The sequence below is a fragment of the Nuphar pumila genome, chromosome 8 (genome assembly GCF_984573655.1).
Source record: "Nuphar pumila chromosome 8, dmNupPumi1.hap1.1, whole genome shotgun sequence".
Classification (NCBI taxonomy): Eukaryota; Viridiplantae; Streptophyta; class Magnoliopsida; order Nymphaeales; family Nymphaeaceae; genus Nuphar; species Nuphar pumila.
This window is the reverse complement of record NC_143256.1, coordinates 15,181,168-15,209,139: the sequence shown is the minus strand read 5'-3', so window position 1 is coordinate 15,209,139 and position 27,972 is coordinate 15,181,168. Positions and strand designations below refer to the sequence as shown.

Sequence of the window (27,972 nt, the reverse complement as noted above, 5' to 3'; positions counted from 1 at the left end):
AGGTATAGGCATAATTATTCATGCTAATGAATGCTAAATATTAAAATGATTTATAATAACGAGTGCTAAATATATTACAACGATTGTTGCTAATGAATGTTTTGTATTAAAATGATTTACACTAATGAATGCTAAAACGATACCGCTTTGTACTAACGAAGACAAAATCATTCAACGATCATTACTTAAGAATGCTAAAGATTATAACGATTTACACTAATAAAAGTTAAATACTAAAGCGATAACGATTTATACTAAGGAATACAAAATCCTGCAACGATCATTACTTAATAATGTTAAACATTAGAACGATTTATACTAATGAATGCTAAATGCTAATACGATAATGATTTGTACTAACGAAGACAAAATCCTACAGTGATGATTACTTAAAAATGCTAAACATTTCAAAGATTTACACTAATAAAAGTTAAATGCTAAAGCAATAACGATTTGTACTAAGGAATACAAAATCTTATAAGCAATCATTACTTTAGAATGTTAAACATTAGAACGATTTATACTAATGAATGCTAAATGCTAATGCGATAATGATTTGTACTAACGAAGACAAATTCTTGCAGCGATGATTACTTAAGAATGCTAAACATTTCAACAATTTATACTAATGAATGATAAATGCTGAAACGATTATAAACGATTTTAAACCATTTACCTCATTTAATTGCAGACCATCTAAAATGAACTTAGCATTATCCTCCTTGACATTTATTGTAGCCTATCGGTCGATCTTGGAAAAACCATAAATCGCAGGGCCACACTGAGGACAAAAGGCGACAATATGCTCTCATGCTCAGGCCTACAAAAATAATATATTAGTAAGACTATAACCTTCAACGACATTAGTCTATAACTACCAAATATGTAATAAATAATTACCTTAACAAATGGCTAAAACCCTTCGACGGTTTTTGTACCCTTACTCACACTGTAAAGTTGACTGCATAAGAATGCAAGAATAGTAGCACCCCCTGCATAGTTGTCTACTTCATCGAAGTCTTTCAAGAACTGCAGCCACAGGTAACTTAACCTCGAACCAGACAAATCCGAAAATAGAGTAAGTCCAAAAAAATAAAGAAGGAAGCTGCGCAACTCTTGGTCAGCTCTTTCAGATGCACATGTAGCAGACCGGCCTTCCCATTTATTACGAAAAGAAGAAACTTTCATTAATGTGAAATTGCTTTCACCAAAAATACATTGACCCCAATCCTCCATCGACATTCCTAGAAGGGTCGTGCACTTGTCCCTTGCATTATAGTTTGAATCTCATGCTAGGACAACAATTCTATGGCACTTAAGACCCGTAATTTGTGGCACATCTTCTAGGGTCATGGTGATCTCAAAAGAATCAAACTGGAATGTGTTCATCTTATGATTTCACTTATTGACCGGGTGGGTCATAGTGTTCCAACACGAGAAAGCCACTGAAGTGCATATTTCATAATTGATCATTCTGATATTCACTCAGATGTCCATATTACGACAGAACTGCAGGCCACTGACACCGCCCTTTGAGCTTTTCACCTGGCGCTCTACTTATCTTCTGACCTCTGTGTAGCACAAAATAACATATTATTTGTACCAAATCAAAATTACTCTCATTTGTACTTTTACATGTCGCTATACACAGTAATTCCTATATATAATAATCGTTGCACACTCGCTATCACTGTAATCATATACACAATAATCAATATCAAAGTAATCGCTATACGTACTAATCGCTATACATAGGTCACAATAATCACTATACATAGTAATCGCTATCACAGTAATCACTGTACATAATAATACCTATCACAATAAATCATTACGTAATCGTTATATGTTACATATAAACAGATTCAGATATCCTTCAAATTTGGATATTTATCAGATTTGATAGCAAAATCAGAATCGAATTATACTCGAATAGTTTTAGCTTATCAAATGCAACTGAACAATCAAATTTGGTCGGATATAGGATCAAAAATATGATTCACTGAGTGGCAGTTGTGCCAGAGAATGATGTTAAGGCACTTTGTGCATTTGAGAAAGGAGGTGAGACGGCCTTTGTATTTGCATTGAAAACTGGATTTAGCAACTACCACCTCATAAAATGGTAGATGCCAAATCCAGAAATGGACTGCTGCCACTTTGTCAAATGCATAAACTCCCTCCAACTACCAGTTCCCATATGGAGACTTATTTCACATTCTTAAGATCGAAATATCATCAAGAGGGCATTTATTGCATCCCCACCCAAGGGAAGCCACTTCTTGAAGGGACGCATGAGAAAAAGTTCTTTCCCATGGGGGGAAGGTGTGAACCAGTGTTGTCGATATTGGCCTGAATGTCGATGCACCAGAAAATATTGACCTGAATTGGCTATTTTTTAATAAAATGTAAAAAATAGATTAAAATTAATTTTTTTTATTATTTTAATGGCTTTAACATGTGTCACGTTCTGATTGACACAATATTTTTTAATTATTTTTTGGCCAATTCAGAATAATTCACTTGAGAATGGATATTGGAGGATTCACCTGAATCATTGGGCCAAACGATACAAGTCCGATTCCGATACAGACAACAGTGGTGTGAACCCATTTTGACAGGAAAGATGCTTGTTTGCCTTTATTATGTAAACACCACCACATGTTTTCCATGGAGATGTTTGTTTCACCTCCCTTAGTAAAAGTTCTCTTTCCTACGAAAGAATGTCTCTTTCATCCCCCCCCCGAAAAGAAAGCAATATCCATGCTTGAACAAAGAAGAGAGTGCGAATAGGCCAAGGGATTAAGCTTTCTATTATTTCATCACAATTCCAGCAATGAACATTGCATACACAAATATGATCATGGAAAATATTTAGGTGTATGCATGGCTGATCAGACCGACAAAAGGAGAAGGAAAAAAAAAACACCCAATATAACCCAAAAAAGGCGAAAAACTCACATCAGCAAAATCATATCAAAACACGAGCCATTCTGCTATGTTCTTCTAGTCTTCAATCAAAGACAAACTGGAAAGGGTTTTCCTACAAACAAAACAGAGAATTCTTTTGACGAAGACTGCACAGAGCAAGAAATGTAAGGCCACACAACTTGCTTCCAAAACCAAATCAACCATCAATTGCAATTACGATCCCGTTACTGCTGCACTAATCTCCACACACGAATGCATGCATCTTCACCAGAGCTTACAACAGTGCAATCATCATTGAAAACTAATCCATAAACACCTCCCAAGTGAGCACCCTTTATGGTTATACGACTTGAAGCTGGCTTATCAACTTCATATATAATTATGCTTGTGTCTAGAGATCCCGTAGCAACCATTGTGCTATCAGGAGACCAAGCCACACAATTTATACGAGCAGTATGGTACAACATGTTCTTAAGCTTAACCTGCAGAAGATAGTCAACTGGTTAGTGAGACAAATGTTCAGGAAGTTAAAAATCAAACCTTGGTAATTAACATTACATTTCTAAAAAGGATTAATGCGGAAGGGAAAGGAAGAAAGAGAGATGGACTGTGCAAATGGGAACCAAAAAGTTAGAAGTATGAACAACTTAAATATAGTGACAAAATCTATCAAAAATAAAGAAAAAAAAAACATGGATGAAGCATGACAGCCTTCCACTACTTTAATGTGTGTAAAAAGAATTTAGGAAACAAAAAGAAAATTAAAAAACCATATAGGATTTACATTGTGCCTGATAAATTGAACCATGGCATTTTGCTATGTCACATGGGTGCGGGTGCGGGTGCGGGTGCGACACGGGTGCGGCACAATTTCAAAAATTTTGGACACGGGGACTCGGCTATATATATATATAATTCTAGTAAACAATTAAAATTAAGTAGCCAAAACTATGACCTTAATTTTTTCGAAAGTTTCAATTTGGCATTCCCATTTCTTTATGGTAGTTCTTAAGCTAGCTTTTCTAATACTTGTGAAACCAGTATTTTTTTAAACTGGAAAAGCATTTATTTAGCTATCTCAAATGGTTGGGTTACCTTTTATCGTGTTTTATACATATTTTTACATAAGTTGTGACTTGTGAAACAGTCACACAGACTGTGCACACAGTCTGTGCAATGCAGTCTGTGACTGTGCAGACTGTGCACAGTCACACAGACTGTGCACAGTCACACAGACTGTGTGCAATGACTGTGCAGTTGCAGTTGCACAGTCTGTGACTGTGCAACTGCATGCATTGCACAGTCTGGTTATATATTAAAAAAAAGATATATAAAAATTGTTTTTTTTTGTTTTTTGTCTTAAAAATGGACATTTTTGGACTCGGTCAAAGTTGACCGAGTCCAAAATGTGGACGGACGCGGCCTGGACTCGTTGACCGAGTCTGACTCGGCGTTGACCGAGTCCGGGCCGAGTCCGAAGCCGCACCCGTGTCGGGGCGTGTCGACTCGGGTGCGGCACCTCCCTAGCCGAGTCTGTGTGACATAGGCATTTTGTAGTCTAGGAAAACAAGGGTAATTATAATACCGCACACAAGGCCGTAAATGCTTAAGAATTTTCAAGGTTTTTGGATCTAGAATGCCATTGACATACAATAGAATGAATGTCTACTACATTTTTCATAACAGGGATATTACGCCGAATCAATTCATTCTAGGTCTTGATTGCTTTGTCACCTTCTCATAAAAATCCAGAACATGCAATTAATAGCAAAGTACACCATTATTATCAAAACTAGTATTTGTCTTATGCACCACAATTTGCTTTGTAATCCCATTGTTGCTTAAAGCTAAACTTATGGTCCCCAATAGTAATATTCCTGCTTATTGCTGATCTCCAATCTTTACTGAGCTCCTCCTTTTCCCAGTTCCTTCAACTTGCTTCATGTCAAATTTTTTGTGTTCTGTAATTTCAAACAGCTTGTAACATGCCCATTCTATCCCTGACAATGCTCATCTTTCTGTTTAATTAACTCTTAAGGACAAGATGTAAGGATACGTGGCATTTCTTCAATATGTGTTTTTATTTTTGCTTTACGTAACATGCATTAGTATTGTATCATTGTCATCAATGACTCGTGTAATTGATTTGTAGTACCAGTTGGAGTCACACTATCTCAACCGGGCCATATTCAGGCAAACCTAGCTTGACTAATAAAAAAAAATTAACTCAATCCTAGTGAGGATTAATCTATTATGAGAGATCATCCCATGTGATTAATGAGTTGGGACATCAACCTGTTGTAGTTAGAATATTCATTTTCTCTTTCCTATTTCATTGAGTCAAATTGAAATGACAAAAATTGACACAGAATTAGAGCAGCCATGACGAAGTGATCTATTAATCTCATCTTCATGCTTTTTCCTCTAATCTTCTAACCTCTTTCTTCTCTATGGATTTAATATTTTTCAGAAGATTTCTTTGTTTTGAATGTTAAATTTTAAAACACTTACTGGAATCATAGGCAGATCTGACTGTTAGCTTTGAACAAATCTGGAATCTAACTTGTTTTTTGGTCCCATAGGCTTGGGTGAAGGGGATAAATGGATTGGTACGTGGAAATGGTAGCTCTATCTCAGCTGGTGGTGTGGTTGGCTGGAACCAAATAATCAAATCTTCAAGGAAGTACGACCTTGCAAAGGGGGGTGATTGAATTGGTAATTAAGTTTATGGTTCAAATCAAGCTTGCAAAGGGGTCAAGCTGAGGTTCCAGACAGACTTATGGTCCAGGGATGTAACTCTTGCTGAAAGATATCCACCGTTTTTTCACATAAACAGAGATAACAGCATACTTGTAAGTGAATGTTGGAAAGGAAGAGCTAGTTAGTTCACTGAATTCAGAAGGAATTTCAAGGAGCAAGAGGTAGAAGATTGGTTTTGGTTATGGCTATTGGATTTTTAGGCCCATGGAAAATTTCTGACAGCGAGAATTCCTTATATGGAAATGTGACGGATGTGTTATGTTCTCTATAGCTTCATTTAGCCATGCTTTTGGCTGTAAAGATGTAGACCACTTTCCAAATGACACCGTCCAGGGTTTCCATCCCTCTCCTACAGCCAAGATATTTGTGTGGCTCTTAGCACTTGATAAGGTTAATAACCAGTGCAAATTGAAAGACAAAAGTTTCCAGCTTGCAAGTACTTGCTACTTCTGTTTCGATGAGAACGAAACAATTGAGCATTTGTTTTGGTTTTATCCAGCATTTCAGTGGTTGTTCAAACAAGCTTTGGATTGTGCCAATAAAATGGCCAGATGGGGATTTAGCTTGGATTGGTCGGAATAGGACTGGTGGTTAAGAATCTTAATTTGATCTATTCTGTAAGCTTGTTGAAATATTTCTTATCCCCTGGCTTAAATTATTTCTCTTAGACAAAAAAAAAGGATTTACATGGTTTGCAAAGTGTTATAATGTGCATCTCCCTCGCATACTGTCTGTAGACTCTGTACATACACCAATTCTTGTTTTCTTTTTGTTATGTGTGTGTGCTTGTGTTCAAGGATTGATACACACACACACACACACACACACACACACACACATATATATATATATATATATATATATATAGAGAGAGAGAGAGAGAGATGGTACCTCTCGAGTGACATGGTCCCATACAACAGCTTCTCGATTGAGATCACCAGAAATAAACATAGAGGCATCTGGGGAGAAACGAATGATGTTAATAGCACCACGATGCTTCTCAAGGACTGACTCTTCAGTGAGAGTGTCCCCATTGACAGAATAGACGTGGAGTTTCCCATCTTGGCCACCAACAATGGCCTCACTTCCATCAGGTGAAATTGCAGATGCCGTCACAGCAAACCCAAGATTCAGAGTTGACAACACTTTGGATCCACGAAGCATGATTACTCCTGAATCAGTTGAAAGCAATGCCAGCTCGGGCTTATCAAGTGCAATATTTAAGTCCTTTGGTTGTGCACCAATATCAATTTGTTCTTCATCACCACACTGATCAGCATGCAGCGGAATTCTCCTTACCTGTAAAATTTTGGGAAAAGGATCATCTCTTGTAGCAAAAGCAAGTTGAACATATTGTACATAGCTACAGTTGTTGTACAGTCAGCAAAATATAAGCCCCACAGCAGGATATCATCAATTGGAATTTGGCAGGTAGATTAAGAAATTGTTCCTTATTAAAGGAATATGCTATTCATCAGACTTGGTGAGCAATACTACCGTGTATTGAACTTTTATAATTGGCTGGAAAGCTTTCCAGACAAGAATATATGGACTATCCCTGATATTTACTATCCGAACATCAAAGAAGAGGACCAAATATTTGGAGAACACCTGATAAAATCATCAAATTGGACTAGGACAATATAACTTAAAAACGAGGAGAAAATCTCCAACCGAATAGCCTTTGGAAATCTTTCACATGTTATTGCCATTAGACATACTAGCGAGCACAGACATGCTCCCAGTCTATGCCACAGGGACTCACCAAAGAGGCCTCTGCACCCACGTCGACGCGACGCGGGTGTGGCACCCAATTCGGTCAACCCGCACCCAAGGTTATCATTGTCCAAAATGGACTTGGTTAACTTTGTCCATTAAAAAAAGGGACAGGGCTCGATAATGGGTAAGGGTACCTCGAGCACCCCCCTCCCCCCCCAATTAAAAAAATAAGGGGGTACCTCGAGAAGGGGTAAAGAGGGATGGGGCTTGAGAATGGGGTACCACGAGAAAGGGTAAAGGGGTGGTGTTAAAATATATATATATATATATATATACCCTCTTGTGTGACAATCAAAGTGCTATCAACATGTGATTCAATCCTATCTACCACAGTCGTGCCAAACATATTGAAATTGATCAACATTTTGTAAGACAAAAGGTTGAAGAGAAGGAAATTGAACCAGAATACGTGCGGACTGCTGATCAAGTTGTTGACTTGTTTACAAAAGGACTTATCAAGGACAGATTTTGGATGTTCATGGTCCAAAACCATGTACAACTGGAGGGGGGGTGAAAAGATACTGTCATTTAGTATAAGGTCTGGAACTCAGAATCCAGACCCAATTCCTTTCATTTTAAACACATGCTCATTAGTGTTTTATTAATGGCATGCTGTAATTTTATCATAACATGTAATGGGTATTTTCATACCCTAGCTATTGTATTTGTGTGTATTTAATCAGAGAAGCAAAAATGAATACCCTGATTAGGGATTTTTGCTGCAGCCACGTTCTCTCTCCCCATGTTGTGCTGTTGCTTGTAGATGAAGAAAGGAACCCATGATTTCTATCAAGGCGGGTTGACCCGTTTATTAAACGGGTTAGTTTAAGCCCAACCTAAACCCGCCTAAAAGGCGGGTTGGCGGGTCGGGTTGGGAGGTCGTGTCAGGTTTTGCCACCCCTAATCTCAATATTTGTCATATTTTATGACAAAATCTTTGCAGTTTGTAGTTCTACTTTTAAAGGCAGTGACATTTTTTATTGATAAAAATATAATTTACAATCAAGCTCCTTTACCACCAGAGAAAATTATTAACACTATCACAGTTCACTATACATGGAGTTCACAAAACTATACTAGTCATCAATAACTTCACTTTTCATATTCTTTATATATTTTATATTTTTCACTCCATTGTTCTCTAAAATGCCAAAATTACTTCTGTAATATCACATAAGGGCATTTTATGAAGCACATTCTTGTGCCATTTCTATATTGAGGGATCTAACATTTCTCCATCAACGCAAGATTTCATTTTCTTGTTATTCAATTGCAATGAACATCTAGTCAGTCTTTTCCCTCAAGACATGTTTTATTTAGAACACAAGATCTTGTTGGCTTACTATGCCTGACTCAACATTGAGTAGTAATTTTAGCTAGTGTGTAAATTGCCTACCCCATCAAGGTGCAAGATTGAATTGAAATATATTCATTTCAGTGATCATATTGGATAATAGAAAGACACATCATCATGTTCTCCAGCCTAGTTGCAATCATAAGTCATCAAGAAAATCAGCTTCAAAAAGATGGTGCAAGCACACAAACCACAAGATATAAAAATAAAGGCAACTACTACATGTACATGAAGAAATGGTGCTACCTTGTTATCAAAGGCAAATGTGGTGAGCTCTCCTTCCACCACTGCAAAACATTTAATTTGAGAGTTCTCCCTTCTCTGTAACCTTCCTGCACATCCAACTCCTTGCATCCATCGGACAATCACCCCATCATAACTGCTAGATAGAATAATATTCTGGCTGCCTTCAGAGGTGACTGCCAAACCAGTGACGCTCTTCATGTGCCCAGAAAATGATACTGGCATCTTTTCTAGGTCATTGGCTGAATATATACTAATAGTGCCACCAAGGGAAACAGTGACAAGATGATTATTCTGCCACAGGCAACCAACTAGCATTCCATCCAGTCCAGAATCAGATGAAGTAAGTGTCTTCTTCACCTTACCGTTTCCATTTTCATCAATCTCCCACACTTTTGCACTTTTATTTGCAGACACTGTTAGCACCTGAAACAGCAGGATAAGCTTTCGCAGTAAGATATGAGAGTTGGCTACTAGAGAAATAAATATATAAAACAAATAATGAATAGGTATCTTTCTGTTGAGTCACACCAAAAGAAAAAATCATAATCAGCAAGTGCATTCTCTTTGAAGACCTAAAAATAAGAAAAAACAATGTATCAAATATTGCATTAACACTTTCCTTTAATACACCTGTAAAATTGCAACAGGCAATTCAGTCAAAACCAGAAATCCAGCAGTAGCCGATGTGATTCGAAGCTAACAAGGAAAATGAAGGGCTTTTCACCATCTCTATTTCTCATAGTGACATAATCACTTCAACAGATTAAGTTTGCAAACTAAAGGCTATTAAGATACAGCATACAATGCAAACTACTTGTCTTAGATGTTCAAATGATATAACCCAAATATTGTTAAGATATATATATATACATATATATATATACTTGTATATATATTATGTACTTTAAAGTTAAGTCAACTGTGGTTGACTTAGACTAGTTGTTGGACTGCTGGTCCAACGGCTAGAAATCTAGCCATTGGACTAGGTCCAACAGCTAGTCAAACTAATGTGGACTCCCTTTTTCTCTCCTTTAATCTCTTTTCTTCCTCCGTTTCTCTATAAATATGGGTGCCTTTGTAAGGTAAGAGAGTGATGGGTAGTTTTAAGCTTCTTGTGTGTTTTTTAGTGTATTGTAATGATGATTAAAATGTATTTTTCTTTGTATTTTTAATGTTCTTTATTAATGAAGTTATTCATTCACATTCTATTGTGTTTTATTTTAGTTATTACGTTTTTATCCAAATGCATTGTGTTTTTATTCTTGGAGTTCATTATAGAGTGCATTGAGGTCCATGCCATTTTGTGACATGGTATCAGAGCAAGGCATCATGGTCTTGAAAAAGATTCGTATTAATGAATAGCATGGATTCGAGGATTTTGCATTCCGGTATGTATCTTTAGCTTTTCTATCTTCATATGTATGGTAGGTGTTTTGAAAGGGTTATATTAAAAATGAATGTCTTCTTTTGAAATTAGAATATGTAGAAATTGTTAGAAGTCAAGCACCTTCGACCAAATCTTCATCCACAGCAGAAGAGAAAGGGATTTGCAAGAAGGAGAGGCGGCAATGACTGACATGATTCTCAATGAGAGGTTGTGCCCTATATTCAATGTTATATATATGATACAAGTTGGATTGGGTCTGTCAACCCAGACCCGATAATACCAACCATGTAAATACAATACAAAAGAATCATTTTGGGTCTAGAACTAGACCTGTACACTACATTCTCAATACCCTCCTTCAAGTTGTGCATGGTTTTGCAACATGGACAACTTGTTCTTCAAGAACCAAAAACGCATATTGGTACGGCCCTTAGTGAACAAATCTGCCACTTGGTCAGCCGTAGGAACATAAGTAGGTGCAACTTCTCTATCTTCAATCTTTTGCCGAATGAAGTATTGATCAATCTCTATATGCTTTGTGCGACTATGGTGAATAGGATTAAAAGCAATTTGTATGACACCTTGATTATCGTGCAAGAGAGTGGTGGGTAGCATAGATTCTCCAACTTCAGTCAAAAGATGTCTCAGCCATGTGGCCTTTATTGTAGGAGCCACCATAGATCGATACTCAGCTTCAATACTAGATCGTGCAAATGCACGTTGTTTCTTGTTACTCTACGCCATCAAGTTCCCATCAAGAAAAGCACAATATCCAGAAACCGACTGCCTGTCATCTGGAACTCCAGCCCAATCTGCATTTGTGTATACATCCAGTCGATGTTGCTCCCCTTTAGTCTTGGATTGATGATAAACTAGACCATCTCCAAGAGTTCCTTTTAAATATTGAAGGATTCTCTTGACAACATTCATATGCTTTGTTCGTGGGTCATGCATGAATTGTGAAACTTGATTCACTGCATACACAATGTCTGGTCTAGTGAAGGTGAGATATTGGAACATACCCACAAGACTCCGATATTTCTTGGAATCTTCATATGCTTCCCCATCCCGGGATCCGAGTTTATGATTAAGGACACTAGGGGTGGATAGAGGTTTATAATCCTTCATGCCTGCCTTATCCAACAAATCCAAAGTATATTTGTGTTGGGTTAGTGAAGTGTTTCATCCTGTCGATCCACCTCAACCCCTAAGAAATAACGCAAAACCCCCAAATCTTTCATCTTAAACTGTCGACTCAATAAGATCTTGGTAGCTTCTATGTGTTCATCGGAGTTCCCAGTAATAATAATATCATCCACATATATAAGAATTAAGGTGCGTGCCTGACAATCTCGAAAAATAAAAAGCGAATGATCAAGATGAGATCGAACCCATGTCTCTGAACTTCAATAGAGAAACTATCAAACCATGAGCGGGAGGCCTGCTTTAGCCCATAGATGGCTCTTCGTAGCTTGCAAACATGTGTGTTGGGGCTATGTTTGGTATAACTAGAGGGTTGCTCCATATACACCTCTTCCTTGAGAGTGCCATGCAAAAAATACATTTTTGACATCAAGTTGACTTAGAGTCCATCCATACTGAACTGACAAGGACAGAACTAATCGAATAGTTTCCATCTTGATCACAGAACTAAATGTTTCGGCATAATCTTGCCCGTATTCTTGAGTGAACCCTTTCGCTACTAGCCTCACCTTATAGCGTTCAATGGATTCATCGAGTTTATACTTGATTTTATAGACCTATTTAGATCCTACAACATTCTTGTTCGATGGTCTAGGAACAATCTCCCAAGGCCCACACTCATGTAAAGCTTTCATTTCCTCATTCATGACCTCAACCCATTTGATTGACGTAGATGCTTGTGAGAAACTGATAGGTTCATCATGCTTTTCAATCTGGGAGATGAACAGTTGTAAGTCTGTAGAGAAGTTGTCATAACTTACCCATCTTTCAATAGGATGGTGAATCCTCTCAAGCCTCCTGGGTTGCACAATAGGTCGTTGAACTTTGTCTTTGTTTCACTGCACATAGGTAATCCCTTAAAACTTTGTAACATCTGAAATGACAGGCATAGTAATATCTTGTGTGTTTGTCGACATTTCCTTTTCTGGGTGTACAACTGTACTATTTTGTTCTGCAGATAGTGTATGACATGAGGGTACGTCATGCATCACCATTTGATCAAGCACCTCAGCAACAAGCCATGGCTGATAACTTTTAGCATCCTTACAGTGTCCCTCTGTACTTCCTGAATCATCAGTATGAGTCTCGTCAAACACGACATTCCATGAAACTCTGATGCGACTGGTAGTGGAGTCATAGCAGTGATATCCTCTATATTGATCAACATATCCAACAAACCTACACCTGCATGCCTTTTTCTGAAACTTATCACGTTAAGAACTGTCAATATGAACATAGCATATGCAGCCAAACACTCGCAACTCATTATAGTCAGGATGAACCCCAAATAGTGTAAATAGCGTAAAATAAGGGGATTGATCTGCTAACAATTTCATTGGCAGTCGATTTATGACATAGACAGCTGAATGAAAAACTTTCATCCACAAGTTTAAAGGAATGTGAGTGTTATGCAACATACTCAGCGCACTCTCTACAATGTGCCAGTATTTTCTTTCAGCCGCACCATTTTGTTGTGGTGTGTGTGGACAAGATATTCGACGACCTATTCCATTATCTTAGAGAAATTCAGTAAATTCCTTTGATAAGTACTCTCATCCACCGTCACAATGAAAATATTGAATTTTAGTTGAAAATTGATTACAAACTAAAGCACAGAATGAGCAAAAAAGCTTGAAAACTTCAGATTTATATTTGATAAAATAAATACAGGTGTATCTAGAGTAACTATCAATGAAAGTAATGTAATAATGATTGCCCAATAAAGAAGACTGCGGGGCATGTCTCCAGACATCAGAATAGACAATTTCAAAAAGCACAAAATCTCTTTGATTTATTGAATGAAATGGAAGAACATGACTTTTACATAATTGACAACGGAAACAAAGAAGAAAATCAGCCTCGACATTCAAACTAGACTGCGGAACAAGTCCACTAGACACAAGCTTCTCAATAAATGAATGATTACAATGACTAAGACGACGATGCCAAATCTCTGGCTTATTACATTGAGATAGACTAAAACAAACTTTTAATGACACTGGACGAACTGGTTGTGAATTTATTGATGCATCATGAACTAGAAGAGACTCCTTGAAGACATACATGTTTCCCTGTCGTTCTCCTTCAACGAGTGTCTTCTTCGTGAGAAGATCCTTGACACATACAGAAAGAGTAAATTCGACAAAAGAATTAGTATCATCGACAAGTTTAGAAACAGAAACAATGTTTTTAACAATACTAGGAAAATGGTAAACATCAGATAAAGGTAATGAGGAATTGGGGAGTAGAAGGAAAATATTTCCAACATGAGAGATAGGATGAAGAACACCATCTCCGGTTTTAATAAATCTTACCAATATCACATGTCACATGTGCAGCAGCCCGGAGTTAATGTACCAAGTCTCCTACTCAGTTTGCTTAAAGCTCAATTCTGAAAGAGCGAAAATCAAAAGATTCTTCACATTTTTCTTTTCATCTCCTTTACGGTCGTCTTCTGCTTGTCCCCTAGTAGAAGGCCCAGCACCATTAAACTTGCCTTTGTTTTGCGGATTATGCCAGCAATTTGCTTTAATGTGCTCCATTTTATTACACTGAAAACATGTCGGGATGTTTATAGGGTTTCCTGGATACAAGTTAGGTGACATGTAGGGTATGGGAAAAAGCCCATGGCCTCCTTGATTACCTCTTCTATGTCCACGCCCGCCTCAAAAGCCCCCACGTCCTCGCCCTAATACTACTCATGTGACAAGTACCTCATGGTTGTTGGAATTCAGGGTCATCTTCTCGCCCCTAATGGTAACTTCATATTGTAGTAGCTTAGTCCGTAGATCTTCAAAACTGGACAATGAAGGGAGGCATAGAAGAGAGGTGACTAACATGTGGTAGTCAGAACCCAGACCATTCAGTGCCTGTTGAACCTTTTCTTTGTTAAGAATTACGCAACCCACCATGGCTAGTTGATATGTAATACTCTTGATTTTGTTCATGTATTATGTCACTGATAAACTCTATTTCTTCAAAAGCTGAAATTCTCTCTTTAAATGCAAAATCCTAGCTTATGAAATCTGTGAATAAGTCTGCGCCAATATTTGCCACAACTCTCTGGCTGAACATTCATCTAGGATGGCCACTAATATCTCATGGGAAAGCATAGAGGTAATGTAAGCCACAACTGCCTGATCTTTTCTTCTTCATGTTACAAATTTTGAATTATGAATCAATTTGTTGGAAACCTCCCCTTTATCATCTCGCTCTTCTTGCAGGATGAATTCTAGTGGTGCATGGATCGTTCCATCAAGATATCCAGAGAGATCCAGACTCTTAATAAAAGGAAAACTTTGTCGCTTCCAGGTCAAGTAGTTATATGAGTTGTCCAAGGAAACTGGAAGGGAGAATCCATGTGAAAGGACAACAAAAGAACACTCTGACCAGCAGTTTGATTTACCAGCAATGTAAATTTGTTTTTTTTTTCTTTTTGCTACGAAAATAATATTGCAGGGAAACAAATAATCAGTAGAACACGACAAATTAATGATCTGAATTTTTTTTTGTATGGACCGAAACTTTGATTTGGTTTTGGAGAATAAGATTTGACTTGAAAGACAAAAGAGAGATCTAAGTTTAAATGGAAACACAAATCTGATCTGATACGATCAGATTTGATTTAACGCTGCTGAAGGGAAGAATCAATATGCCATGGCCAGATCTAATTTAGTCTGGCTTGGAACGAAAACACTAGATCTGGAACGATCCGATCCAGCATCAAAGAGGAAAAAAAATAATCAAGATTTAAGAAAACAGATCTGGTTTGACGTGACCAGACTGTTTGACGTGAACAGATTCAGTTTTAAGAGATCGAAAACTTAGAGAGGAAGAAAGATGTTTAAAAATTTTAAGAGAGAGATTTTTAACCCAATATGATAAGATCAATTTTCAGGACAGAAGGAGAATAGAATCTGATCTGATAAGATCAGATCTTGGATCAAAGAAAGGAAGAAGAGAACTCGACCTAGTATTTACTTCTCAGCCTGCTCTGATACCATGTTAGAAGTCACGCACCTTCGACCAGATCTTCATCCACAGCAGAAGAGAAAGGGATTTGCAAGAAGGAGAGGCAGCAATGACTGGCACGATTCTCAATGAGAGGTTGTGCCCTATATTCAATGTAATATATATGATACAAGTTGGATCGGGTCTGTCAACCCAGACCCGATAACACCAACCATGTAAATACAATACAAAAGAATCATTTTGGGTCTAGAACCAGACCCGTACCCTACATTCTCAATAGAAATTATTGTCTTTTAATATATTTTTTAGATTATGGATATGTATATTGAAAAAATTATATTTTGCAAAAATATGTGGTTTCTTAAAATCTTATGTGTTTCATGTTTTGCAAAATATTAATTTTTTACATTTTTTTTTGTGTCTCTTAATGTATGTATTTACATAGATTATCTTTGGGATTTTTAATATATAGTGATATTTCTTTGGTGATTCTAACTATGTGACCATGCATGATTTTAATTATGTAGCCTTTGTGATTATTATTGGATGGCATAAGCATGATTTGTCATCATGAACTCGAATGCATATTTTAATTTCTCTATTATGCATTATATTTTTTAGTGGGTTCTTGTGTATGCTTCTTGAGCATTTTATGAATAAAACTTATATTTTTTAAAAGACTCTTGTATGATTGTTGCTTAGCCCTTAGTAGTTTTATGTGCTTTTTGGTAGCTTAGTGACTTGAGTGTTTGTGCACTTTTGTAACCCTTAGTGGTTTCTTTCTTGTGCATTGATACTTCATTGCATGTTTCTTAAAGATTTTATATTTGTTACATTGTGATAAAATTCTTTGTATGATATATATGAGTTCATGGTTGTTGATAGTTATATAGCTCTTTGTGAATCTCTATATGTTTGTCATCAATTGTCTAATAGTAGACTAATGATTTAGATCTAGCTTCTTAGAAGCTTTTCTTTAATAAAATCATATACTTTTGTCTTTTTATTGAGATTTATTGGATCTTTTGTATATGATGTGCCTTAGTGCACTTGTTTCTTGATTGGTGGATTCATGATTCCATTATCTTTTGAAAGATACTCTAACATCATAATTTCATCACACCTATGTAGATTATTTATATTGGGCATGATTCTTGTCCATTATTTGCTTGTCAAAGTTTGTAAAATTTGTCATGAGACATCTTGTGTTGGAAGTGATTGCATCAATTGACATATTGTTGTGCATATGATTGAACTATATTCATTCTAAGTCTTCATCTACCTTTATTGGATTTGATTTAAAACTTTGTTTTTTCAAATCGGTACTTTTATATATGAACTCACTTATTTGAAAATCAATTTCCGTGAGTATTTTTTGCCTTCTTTTGGCATTGTTTTTTGTCCATCATAGATTTTTCTAGGATGCGCCATTTATTTTTGGCCTTGTTGTTGGGTCAGAGTTAGCCGTTGAGGTGAGTTATGTGTGCACCTCATGTCATCTTACTAGTCTAGATTCCCAAAGGTTATGAGTGATGTGTTGTCACTTGTCTTGGGTTTGATTGGTATCTACATCCATGTTGCTTTTGTTGAACAAGAGATGCTTGTTGGGGTGAGTTGTGTGCACCTTGGTTTTCTTATCAGTATAGATTGTCGCCTTATAGTTTGGCTCTAATTGACGGTTGTTTGATCTCTAGTTCTATGAGTGTGTTATATCACTCATTTGTTTATTTGGACAATGTTATTATGAATACTTATAATTATGTTTATCTGTGATGGTTATCTATTTTGAAAATATGGTGTTTGAAAGATTGTTAAAATTGATACATTTATCCTTCTTGATGACATTAGTTTGTTTTTATTACAAGCTCTCTTACTTTGTGTCTTCTCCTATTATGTCTCTTATTTAAAAGATATTTTTGTGGTGAGTTATATGCACCCATTGGTTATTCACATTTTGTGTGTTTGTATTATACTCTTATTTTAGTAGCTGATGCACTTGAATATTGAGGTTTGTCTCTTATTTAAGTGTCATTTTACGTAGACAAGAAAGATTTGTTTGCAATGAGTTAGGTGCACCCATTGGTTATTCATACTTTTTGTGTGTTTGTATTATGCTCTTTTTCTAGTAGCTGAAACATTGAGGTTTGTCTCTTATTTAAGTGTTATTTTATATAGATGAGATGTTCACACTTTTTGTGTGTTTGTTAAGCTCATAAGTGGCATTGTCATTGATCTCTTGTTCTAGCAGCTATTACACTTGAATTTTGAGGTTTGAAGGTCAAGCGAGGTAAATTGCTTATGGTGGTCGAACTATTGTGAAGGTTTGCAAAATATCATTTCTTGATATTTGTGGGATTTTCAAATCTCTCCACAAAATTTCTAAAAAAGATTCACTCATTTACCCTTGTCTGGGAAATGGTTATTGAAAATTCTTCATGCATTTTGCATTGAATATGTTTTAATTGCATGCTTAAAGATATTTTAAATGTGTTCCATGATTAGTTATCTTGGGTGATTTACATCATGATATGCCTTGGTTGCATAGGATGCAATATTTTGAGTGTATTTATAGATATTGTTTCTATTGTTGAGATTTAAATTGTTATTAATATTTGTCATTATTACAAAATATCTCTTGTTATGATTTGTACGTGGGATTTTGAACTTCCCCATTATTTCTGTTGTACATTTAATATGGCTACTTGTTTTGAAAAACCCTGCTTTATGAATATTTTTTATGTGGGTTAAACTCTTTTGTGAGTTATTTATTCATGGTATTGATGTTGTTTGAAAATTCATATTTCATGCATTAATGTGCTTTTCGAGATAGATGTGTGTATTGACTTTCAATAATGCATGTTTTCATGAATGTTTAAAGTGATGAATGATTTATACGTTTATCTTTGAGATATTTTATGCATGCATCTCTTCTTTTGATAATATGCAATTGTGTTCTCTTATAAATCAAGAACTATGATTTCGTAAAATTATCTATTGAGGTGAGACTCTCAATGAATATTGTGTATAAAAATTTAATGACTTTCAAAATTGATGTTGAAAAATTTTCTTACTATTAAAAGATTTTGAAAATTATTAAAATGTCTTATTAAATATGTATTGTATTTTTGGCGTGTTTGGTCATTTATATATATATATATATATATATATATATATATAGAGAGAGAGAGAGAGAGAGAGAGAGAGAGACAAAGAGATGGGTGTGTACGAAATGAAATATGCGAATGAAATGTGCTAAATGGGTTTTTCTGCTCTTTTGGTGTGGGTTTTTTTTTTGCAGTTCTGACCCCATAAATGTGTTGGGCATGGTCAATTTACGAGGAATCCACACTTGGATCATGTGTTTTCGATGAAAAAAATGATATTTGGAGCCTAAAAATTAACAAAGATTTTGGAATGGTGATTTTTTAAACGTTATAAAAATCCGCTCATGTGTCAGAATCGAACACTTAAAGAGTTGAACCCTATAAAATCAAGTACATAGATCACATTTGTACGATTAGAATTTAAAAATAAAACAAAAAAACCCTGAAAAACTCATTTAGCATGTTTCATCTAGCATATTTTATTTAGCACATACCCATTACTCTCTCTCTCTCTCTCTCTCTCTCTATATATATATATATATATATATATATATATATATAGTTATTTTTAATTGGATTGCTCCTTTTGCACTCTTTAAAATATTGGCATTATTGATGATTCTAGAGAACTTTCAAGCATATCAAGGAAGATCTAGAAGCTCCTTCAAGAATTTGTATTATAGAAGAACATGTCGATATCTTGTGTAATGGGATTCCTTTTGTAATTGCAAACTTATAGTGAGTCAATGTAAGTTTGAGCGGGGGCGTTAACATATATCATGGTTGCCAGTCGAGGAAGCAGGAGCAGGAAGCGTGGCACTTTCAAAATTTTAGGAAGCGAGAAACGTGAGACTACTTAAAAGTGAATCAAGAATCATCTTGGAAGCGACCTAGGAAGTGAACCGGAAGCAACCTACGAAGCGAGGGGGAAGCGAAAAAATAAAAATAAAAAAAAATGAAAAAAGGGAGGAAGCGCAGGAGAAGCGCGGGGTAAGCAACGGGAAAGCACGCTTCTCAAAAAAAATGGCGCTTCCCAACGCGTTTCGGAAGCACAACATTTCGTGCTTCCACTAGGCTAGGTGCTTTCGGTAACTCTGATATATATACTTTAAAGTTAAGTCAACTTTGGTTGACTTGGACTAGTTGTTTGACTTATGGTCCAATGGTTAGTGTGGTCTCCCTTTTTCTCTCCTTTAATCTCTCTCTTCTTCCTTCTTTTCTCTATAAATATGGGTGGGTGGGTGCCTTTGTAAGGTGAGGGAGTGATGAGTAGTTTTAGGCAGAGTTACTGGAAGCACCTAGCCTAGTGGGGAAGCATGTTTCGGAAGCGTAAAAGGTCGCACTTCCAAAACGCACTGAGAAGCGCCAATTTTTTTGAAAAGCGCATTTCCCATTTATGGGAAGCGCGTTTCTCTTTTATGGGAAACATGCTTCCCATTTATAGGAAACACACTTCCCATTTATGGGAAGCACGCTTCTCCTTCGCTTTCCCTGCATTTCCTCTCTTTTTTTGTATTTTTATTTTTATTTTATTTTTCGCTTCCCCCTCGCTTCCTAGGTCGCTTCCAGATTCGCTTCTGGTTCGCTTTCGAGACGATTCTTGATTCGCTTTTAAGTCGTCCCATGCTTCCCGCTTCCTAAAATTTTGAAAGTGCCACGCTTCCCGCTTCCACTTCACATATCGCTTCCCGCTTCCTCGACTAGCAACCATGGTTTTAGGCTTCTTGTGTGTTTTTTAGTGTATTGTAATGAGGATTAAAATGTATTTTTTTTGTATTTTTACTGTTCTTTATTAATGAAGTTATTTACTCACATTCTATTGTGTTTCATTTTAGTTCTTATGTTTTTGTTCAAATGCATTATGTTTTGACCCTCGGAGTCCATTATGGACGGTATTGGGATCCGTGCCATTTTGTGACAAATATAACCTCAACCAGGTTTATCCAACTACACAGAAAATATGAAAGAATTTTCTATCAATACCAAAGTAAAGCAGACTAAAGCACACAATGAAACTTTGGATTAACACTTCCACTCACACCTGTAATACAGACAAGTACAGCCCCATCAGAACCAGTATGGTGCTGGAGACCATTAGAATATAGGTAAACCAGATTGTATAAAACTTTCATTCAACAGATAAATGAATGTGCTTCTTCGATCAACCAAAAAACAAAAAAGTAGAAGAAAAACTCTCCATTAGTCAGGCATTTGATTATATGAGTAACATTTAAATTTAATTGTGTTCCAATTAAAATGTTCATATTATCAATCTAAGAATCTGAAAAAGGAAAAAGTAGATATCATTCAATGTAGATATTTGCATACTAAGTCCACCACTGGAAGTATAATTATTAATCAATAATGAAAATAGCATAGGAATATCATAAATACCTCTTTACTGTCAGGACTCCAACTAACAGCATAGATGCTACCATTGTGACCTTCAGCAGATAGCTCCCCAATCTTTTCTCCTGTCCTCCCATCATATAGTATACCTTTCTTATCTGAACTTACACTGATAAACTTGCTTCCATCAGGAGAAAACCTTACACAATTGACAAAGTTGGAATGTTCCCTGCACTTCAAACAATAATGTTTCCTTTACATACTACCTCTGTTCGGTAAGACACAATCAAGAACATCTTCCTCAGCACATTATATTTTATTATGGCCACAAGCCTACATTGCTACAATGCCATGAATGAGTTTTTTATCATTGACATAAAATTAAAATAATGACTACATTTCTCCTACAAGAAATTTTGAAAAAAAAAAAGAAAAAATACCAAGCACTCGATGTTAATTAATATGAACCCTAGAACATTTTTCCAGAAGTTTTGCATTGGACTCTGCAAATCAAGGACACGACTGTTGCTCCAAAATAAAGAGTATGCTTCAACAATTAATGGGGAAAGGCATCTTGTAAACAATGTAGCCAAATCACACCAATGCACAATATTTGATGGGCCAAACAAGCAATGCAAGGAAACTTGAATAAATGTTATGTTTCTGCGTTCTATCTTGAACCAAGAGGCTACCATGAATTAAAATCTTAGAAGGATGAAGACATCTAACACTCAATCCAATTGCATCGATCAGAAGATGGCAGGTTTAGTGGATACTTAAGGGAAGTTTTCCACTTTTTCACTTTTTCTGTTTTGGTTAGCCTAACTGGAGTGCAGACCAGTGAATTAATGAGGTAACAAAAATAAAGGGTTCATATACATCATGATGACCACTTTAGAGGTTTATCCCAGGGTTACCGGAAGTACCATAGGACATGGGGAAGCATGCTTCTCCGAAGCATATTTCGGAGGCGCGAAACGTGGCGCTTCCAAAATGTATCTTTTTTTCCTTTTTTTGTTTTTTCCTTTTTTTGTTTTTTCCTTTTTTCGCTTCCCCCTCACTTCCCGCTTCCACTACCCGAATCGCTTCCCCAACTGGCAACTCCGGTTTATCCTTTGAAGTACAATATGTTATAAGGAAGCATTACATGAGAGTCAAAATTGATTGGCTAGTGAAGTCCTTTTTTGTATTCAAGACCCAATAGGTCAAAAGATATAGTTATGAAGGGCATTTTTGTAAACTGACTTAAATTACCTTTATAAGGGTCAATATGAGAGGGATAGGGCACGATTCCAGCCCCTATTCTCTTTCTCCCTTGTCTTTTCTCACTTCCTCTCTTTTCCTATATCTTCTTCTTCCTCCTCACTCACTCATTTCTCTCACCTTGTTTCACAGTTCGCACACACCACATATTCTTTCACACATCAAAGGAACATAATCATGTTACCATCAATCTGAAGATGGTATCAGACCAGATGAAGATATGAAGGGAAATTTTGAAGCATACATCAACCACAAAATGACAAGGGGATTCATGACCTGCCACATGGGAGCTCCAATCAGTTTTGGTTGCATTCATGCAGATAATATTTCAGAAGATTTTGGTTAGGGAGCTCCAAAATCCAAAATTCAGTTTTTAAACATTATAACAAAAAGTATTCTTAGGTATTTCCAAAAAATCTATGTAGTATAAACCTCCTTCTTTACAGCCTTCTCCAATCAGCTTCCCTGAGAGACGATCCCGCACTCATAAACCAATAGAAGAGAAAGAAACATTATACCAAAGGTCACATAATTAAGAGACAAATAAAAGATTTAGGCTTACCTTGGGAATATATCTAATTTTTTGAATAAAAAATCTCTTTAAAATATTTTCAAAATTTCTTATTCCCTTTATCTCAAGAGATATTCTATCAACAATAAAAAACATTTGACTCGCTTGAGTTATGACATCCAGATAAAATATCACAATTTAGTGTCATATGAAATGAGGCACATGAGCCAAGAAGCCAAAGAGACTTACTGGGATCAAAGATGCCAACAGAAGAGACCGTAGCTTCGGTTGGTGAAGCTCCTTTGAATAGAGGTTGAAGAGCTTCTACAATTTGAGTCAAGGACATGCTCTCAATAGTTGATTCTTGTGTAGCTTTGAATTCACTTGACTCTTGAGCAACGGAGGCTACCTTCTTCTCATAGGGTATCTTTAGTTTAGGACAATATATCTTGACATACCCCGGTTCACGACAATAATAGCAAATAATTTATTTTTTTTTCAAACTCATTGTCTTGCTTTCCATAGCTATCATTGTTTGGTCTCTTATAATGTGATAGTTATAATGTAGTAGTTGGTAAGCATGGACATGGTTTCTCAGCCTAGACACGGCTATGACCGAATTATCATCATCTTTAAATGTCTTTTTTTTAGTCTATTTTCTTTCATACTTAGCTCTTCAATAGAGAGAACTTCTCCTTTATGAAGAAAAGCCGATTTAGTAGACTCAAACTCCGGTCTTAGACCATTGATGAATTGATAGAAATGTTTCACATCAATTTGTCTTTGACGGAGTTCTATGTCTTTGGGATAATGTCATTGTGACTCAAGAAGAGCAAACTCATTCCAAAGGTCGAACAACTTACTAAAATATTCTCTAATACATTTTTCTCCTTGAATCATAGTGTGTACCTTGTCTTACAAGTTGCAAATGTGGGTAATATCTTTAAGACTATGTCACAGGGACTCTTCAACTAGGTGCCGCACTCACATCGCACCCGCACCCGATGCGATCAACCTGACCCTGGGTGCAGTCAATGCACCCAGGGTCATTTATGTCCAACTTTTTGCCGCATCCCCGCACCCAAGTTTTTTTAAAGTGTCGCACCCCTGCCCCTGCACCTGCACCCATGTGACATAGATTTAAGAGAATACATTTTCTTAAGATAGTCTCATGCAAATATTTATTTGCATGTTCAAATTTAGCTAGACTCAAGCACTTCTTGATATCAAGACTACTAATGACCCAAGACATAATCTTGGCATGCCCCATTCTCCATTCTTTCCATTTTTTCTCATATGTGGCCATAGCCATAAAGATTCAAATAGAGATACATGTTTAAATTACTTTGAATAGAAAGCTAATCTAGTTTGATCTAATTTCAAATCTAACAAATATGTTAATCAAATCCTCAAACTGTATGAATCCATATGTATATATGAAACTTAAACCTTTATGAATGTGCAATTAGATTTTCTAGAGAAGCGTCATTTGTTAGTAGCCTTTTCCCTTATCGGTTAACTTACTCTTTTATCATTTATATATCCATAACCTATGTTAACTGTTAAGAAAAAGAAAGTTTGCCAAGCCCCTCATGTTCTTGTCATATTTTCTGCTTTTTGCCATTTTTATAACCTTCCAGCCTTAAACACAGAGGGAGAGAGACCTAAATTAGTAAGTGTTCCTGATGTGCTCAGACTAGATTCATAACTATATCGCTCTCATGAAGGGGGCTTGGCAGTTATAATGTATTTTGAAGCAATATTATCAAGATATGAACTGTGATCTGGAAACCAGCAGGGCCCATCCTCTAGGACAGAAAAGCTCTCTAGTTATGGCTTGAAAAATCTGTTTAGATTTTTGGTAGAAAAAGTGGTAGTCCTGTCCCTACAAGAACAAAGATCAATTATATTAAAACATTTACCTAGACGGTGCAGTTAATTTAAACCTGTGTTGGCCATTTTAGGAATAATAGTTTAAATGTTATCTTCAATACCCTGATATATTCCCCTTGGATGTTATTAGTTAATTCTCTTACTAGTTTTAAACAGACTACACATCAGATAAAGGGCAGGTATACATCTCCCTCACTAGAGCACATAATTCCTTACAATTTGGAGAAAATATTATTTACATCATGTGCATTGCTTTTGGAAAATGTCATTCAAGCATGAAGATACTAGGAACACTTATTTATACCATGATTTTATATTCCATTGCAAGTTAAACGTTATAGTAATGTTTCAAGCCAGAGTGCACTCCTAAAGTTTGAGAATGGTCATTATTTACTTAAAAGCTAACACATCATATACTGAATAGCTATTAGAATTTCATTTGCTTCGACAGGCTAACATGTCACGCTTCAGTTCCTGCATTGGATCCTCATACCTTTACCAAAAAAGAAAGACAATGTACCAAAGGATTCTTCATACAAAACAATTATGTTAAAACAGCTGAACCTTTAGCAAATTTGCACTATCCTTGACCTAATATAGTATAAATCAATCTCTTAAAACCATAAACAAGACTAACCTTTGTGACAGTTTGAACCTAAATGGTGGTCCCTCATAGAAATTCACCAAGTAATCTTCTCCACATGTAACAATACGAAAAGGTCTTGTAGGCTTGAATGCACAACTTAAGACACGTCTTGAATGACCGTCAAACTCACCAACAGTTGATCCGGAATCCCACCTACAAACAAAAACAAAAAATACAACAAAGAGAAGGAGATCACCATGACAAAGATGGATTAAACTATAAATTGTGCAAAGCACAAAATACAACCGAAACAAATTTAAATGTAAAATATCAAGGCAATCTCAATCAAACTTCACATATGGTAAATAATGCTAGAAAAAAAAAAGATATTATCTCTATCATAAACAGAATGTCAATGATAGAAAGACAAAAAAATCACCCTTTCCTTACTCTTTGAGGTATCAAAAGAAAATGGAATTAGCAACATTATGCATGCTTGCTTTGTCATTTTTTAATTGTGTGCAAATGATTCAATTATAAATAATAAAAAAACTACATGTGACGTGCACTAAATGGAATTAGCAACATTAAACTGTTTAAGAGAAAAAAGTTTGTTCGGTTCTGAGTGCCAAACGTGTAAGCCTGTTAGGTTATTAGTGGACAGGGTCACACGCATTTACTTTTTTTTTCCCTTTTTTTCGACAGTACCATTGGGATTCGAACTTACAACCAACACAAGTGACGTGCACTAACTGCTCTTGCCAGATAAGCGGATCTCCCGTTGGTATCTATTTTTTTTCTATTATATTTTTTTATAATCCAAAGAAGAATAAAAAATCATCACCGACGGCAGATTGTCGGTCCCTCATATTTTGCTTGCACTCTGAGACTAGGCCATGGGTTAGATTTAGATGGTGCATTCATTTATGTGAATCCATTGGCATTCATAAACGATAGGACGAACTCGGTCTGGATTCAAGTGGGTCTGGCGTCCTACTCTGTCCTTGAGGGACCTTTTACCAGACTGGCTTTTGAGAAAGCTACGATTCCGAGTCGACCAGACGTTTGCTGCATGGATTGTCAAAGTTGGGCCGCATTTAAAAAATGTGACGCCTCTTTTTCTAGTCTTTTGGCTACGATGAAACAAACATTTAGCGGCGTTTTCTTGTCAAGGAATAGGGTTCTGCGGCACTTCTTTAGTGGATTCCTCTGCGGCGGAAACTAAATGGGACCCACATGAGAACAGTTTTTCGAGAAAAATGAGAGTTAAGTGTGTAAAATGACACACCCGTCGAGGCATTTTTCCATACGCCATGTTTGTTTTGGCATTGTAAGTTCTGCAAAAACGCACGCCCATCGATGCATTTTTTGCGAAAAAACTTGAATTTTCCATGACACACAAACACCCCCTTAAACATCACAGTTAAAATTGTCATGTTGGCATCGGTGAGTCTCAGTTTTTTTTTTGTTACCTTTTCTTTCTTATTTTTAATAAGCAAGATGGGGTTAGGCCGACTCCACCCGTTACACTACATACCATTGGGTTTTGAACTTGCAACGTTCCATCACATGGTGACTTGCACTAACAGCTCCTACCAAACAAGCAGAGCCCCCGTTGGTTACCTTTTATTAATCCTTTCATACTTCTCTCAATTAAATTGAACTGGCAAGAGCTTTTAAAAATCGATGCCTATTTTTGTATGATAGATCATTCCCATCCATGAAAATGGAACAAACAGGTCTTTGAAATATAAAAAACATTATTTTTTGACAAAATATTATTATGTAATATATACAAATTGGGGTCTCAGGTTCATGGCGTTATCCCTCAACTTGCTCATCAAACAGCAAAAAAAAATAAAAAGAAAAAGACAATTCTCCCTCAATCAACACAGCTTATTTGTCTCTTCTGGTTCATTTTTTATGTTTGTAAATGTAGCTATGAGAAACTCAAAGTTAACCAAGCAATGGGTCAAGTCAAGCTAGATGATGGGTTCAGGACTAGTCAAACTCTTCCTATTTATTTCTTGTCCTAAGTAAGATTATGTTAAGACGTTGCCAAAATACATATTTGCTCCTAATTAAGTGAGTCATTAGTAGCCAAAGCTGTGTTGTTGGTAGGAGCTGTCAGTGCATGTCTCCTTGTAGTGGGAAGTTGCAGGTTCAAAACCCAATGGTAGGTTGAATAACTGATGGGGTCTGCCAAACCCCACCTTGCCTTTCAAAAAAAAGAAGTGAGAGCCATTAGTCTCTTAGCCTAGTTGATCATGTCTCATTAATTTATAACCTTAGGGAGACTGGTCATGCCCTTCAACGGACAAGATGGCGTGGATGCCAATTCCTTGGGTGGTAAGTCATGGATACAAATATAGTAAGTAGCAAGTCATGGAGACGTGGATTGGTAGCCCCAAAGGGTTTTGTGTAATGGAAGGGCCCTTGGCTGCTAGGCGGGTGGTTAGAGTTTCTCACAAATGTCAGCCCCTTGCATTATGAAGGGTAAGGGTTTCATGCCTTTAGCTCGTGCCGAAGCAAGACGACTCCCTAAAGACAAGGTGTGTCTCAGGGGGTTTACACCGTGGTATCAACGGCTGAATGTGCGATATGCATAGCCAGCGCAGGGTCTGATTTCGCAGGTGG

At 36.5% G+C, this 27,972-nt stretch overlaps 1 protein-coding gene across 1 annotated transcript; it reads right to left on the bottom strand.

Moving 5' to 3' along the window:
- Positions 1 to 3,152: 3,152 nt before the first annotated feature.
- On the bottom strand, positions 3,153 to 26,650 carry LOC149829663 (actin-interacting protein 1-2-like). The gene is made up of 6 exons (XM_090015226.1): positions 26,646 to 26,650; positions 25,387 to 25,548; positions 21,128 to 21,311; positions 9,068 to 9,490; positions 6,580 to 6,987; positions 3,153 to 3,410 (listed from the first exon to the last, which is right to left on the bottom strand). Exons 1-6 carry the CDS (start codon positions 26,648 to 26,650, stop codon positions 3,153 to 3,155), a joined length of 1,440 nt encoding a protein of 479 aa, XP_089871352.1.
- Positions 26,651 to 27,972: the final 1,322 nt, after the last annotated feature.

Excerpts from the sequence above, each read along its gene's own strand:
- LOC149829663 (XM_090015226.1), bottom strand. Across the intron at positions 21,312-25,386 it reads AGGTTCAAACTGTCACAAAG|GGAACATTCCAACTTTGTCA; the intron begins GTTAGTCTTGTT and ends TTTGAAGTGCAG. Across the intron at positions 6,988-9,067 it reads CATTTGCCTTTGATAACAAG|GTAAGGAGAATTCCGCTGCA; the intron begins GTAGCACCATTT and ends AAAATTTTACAG.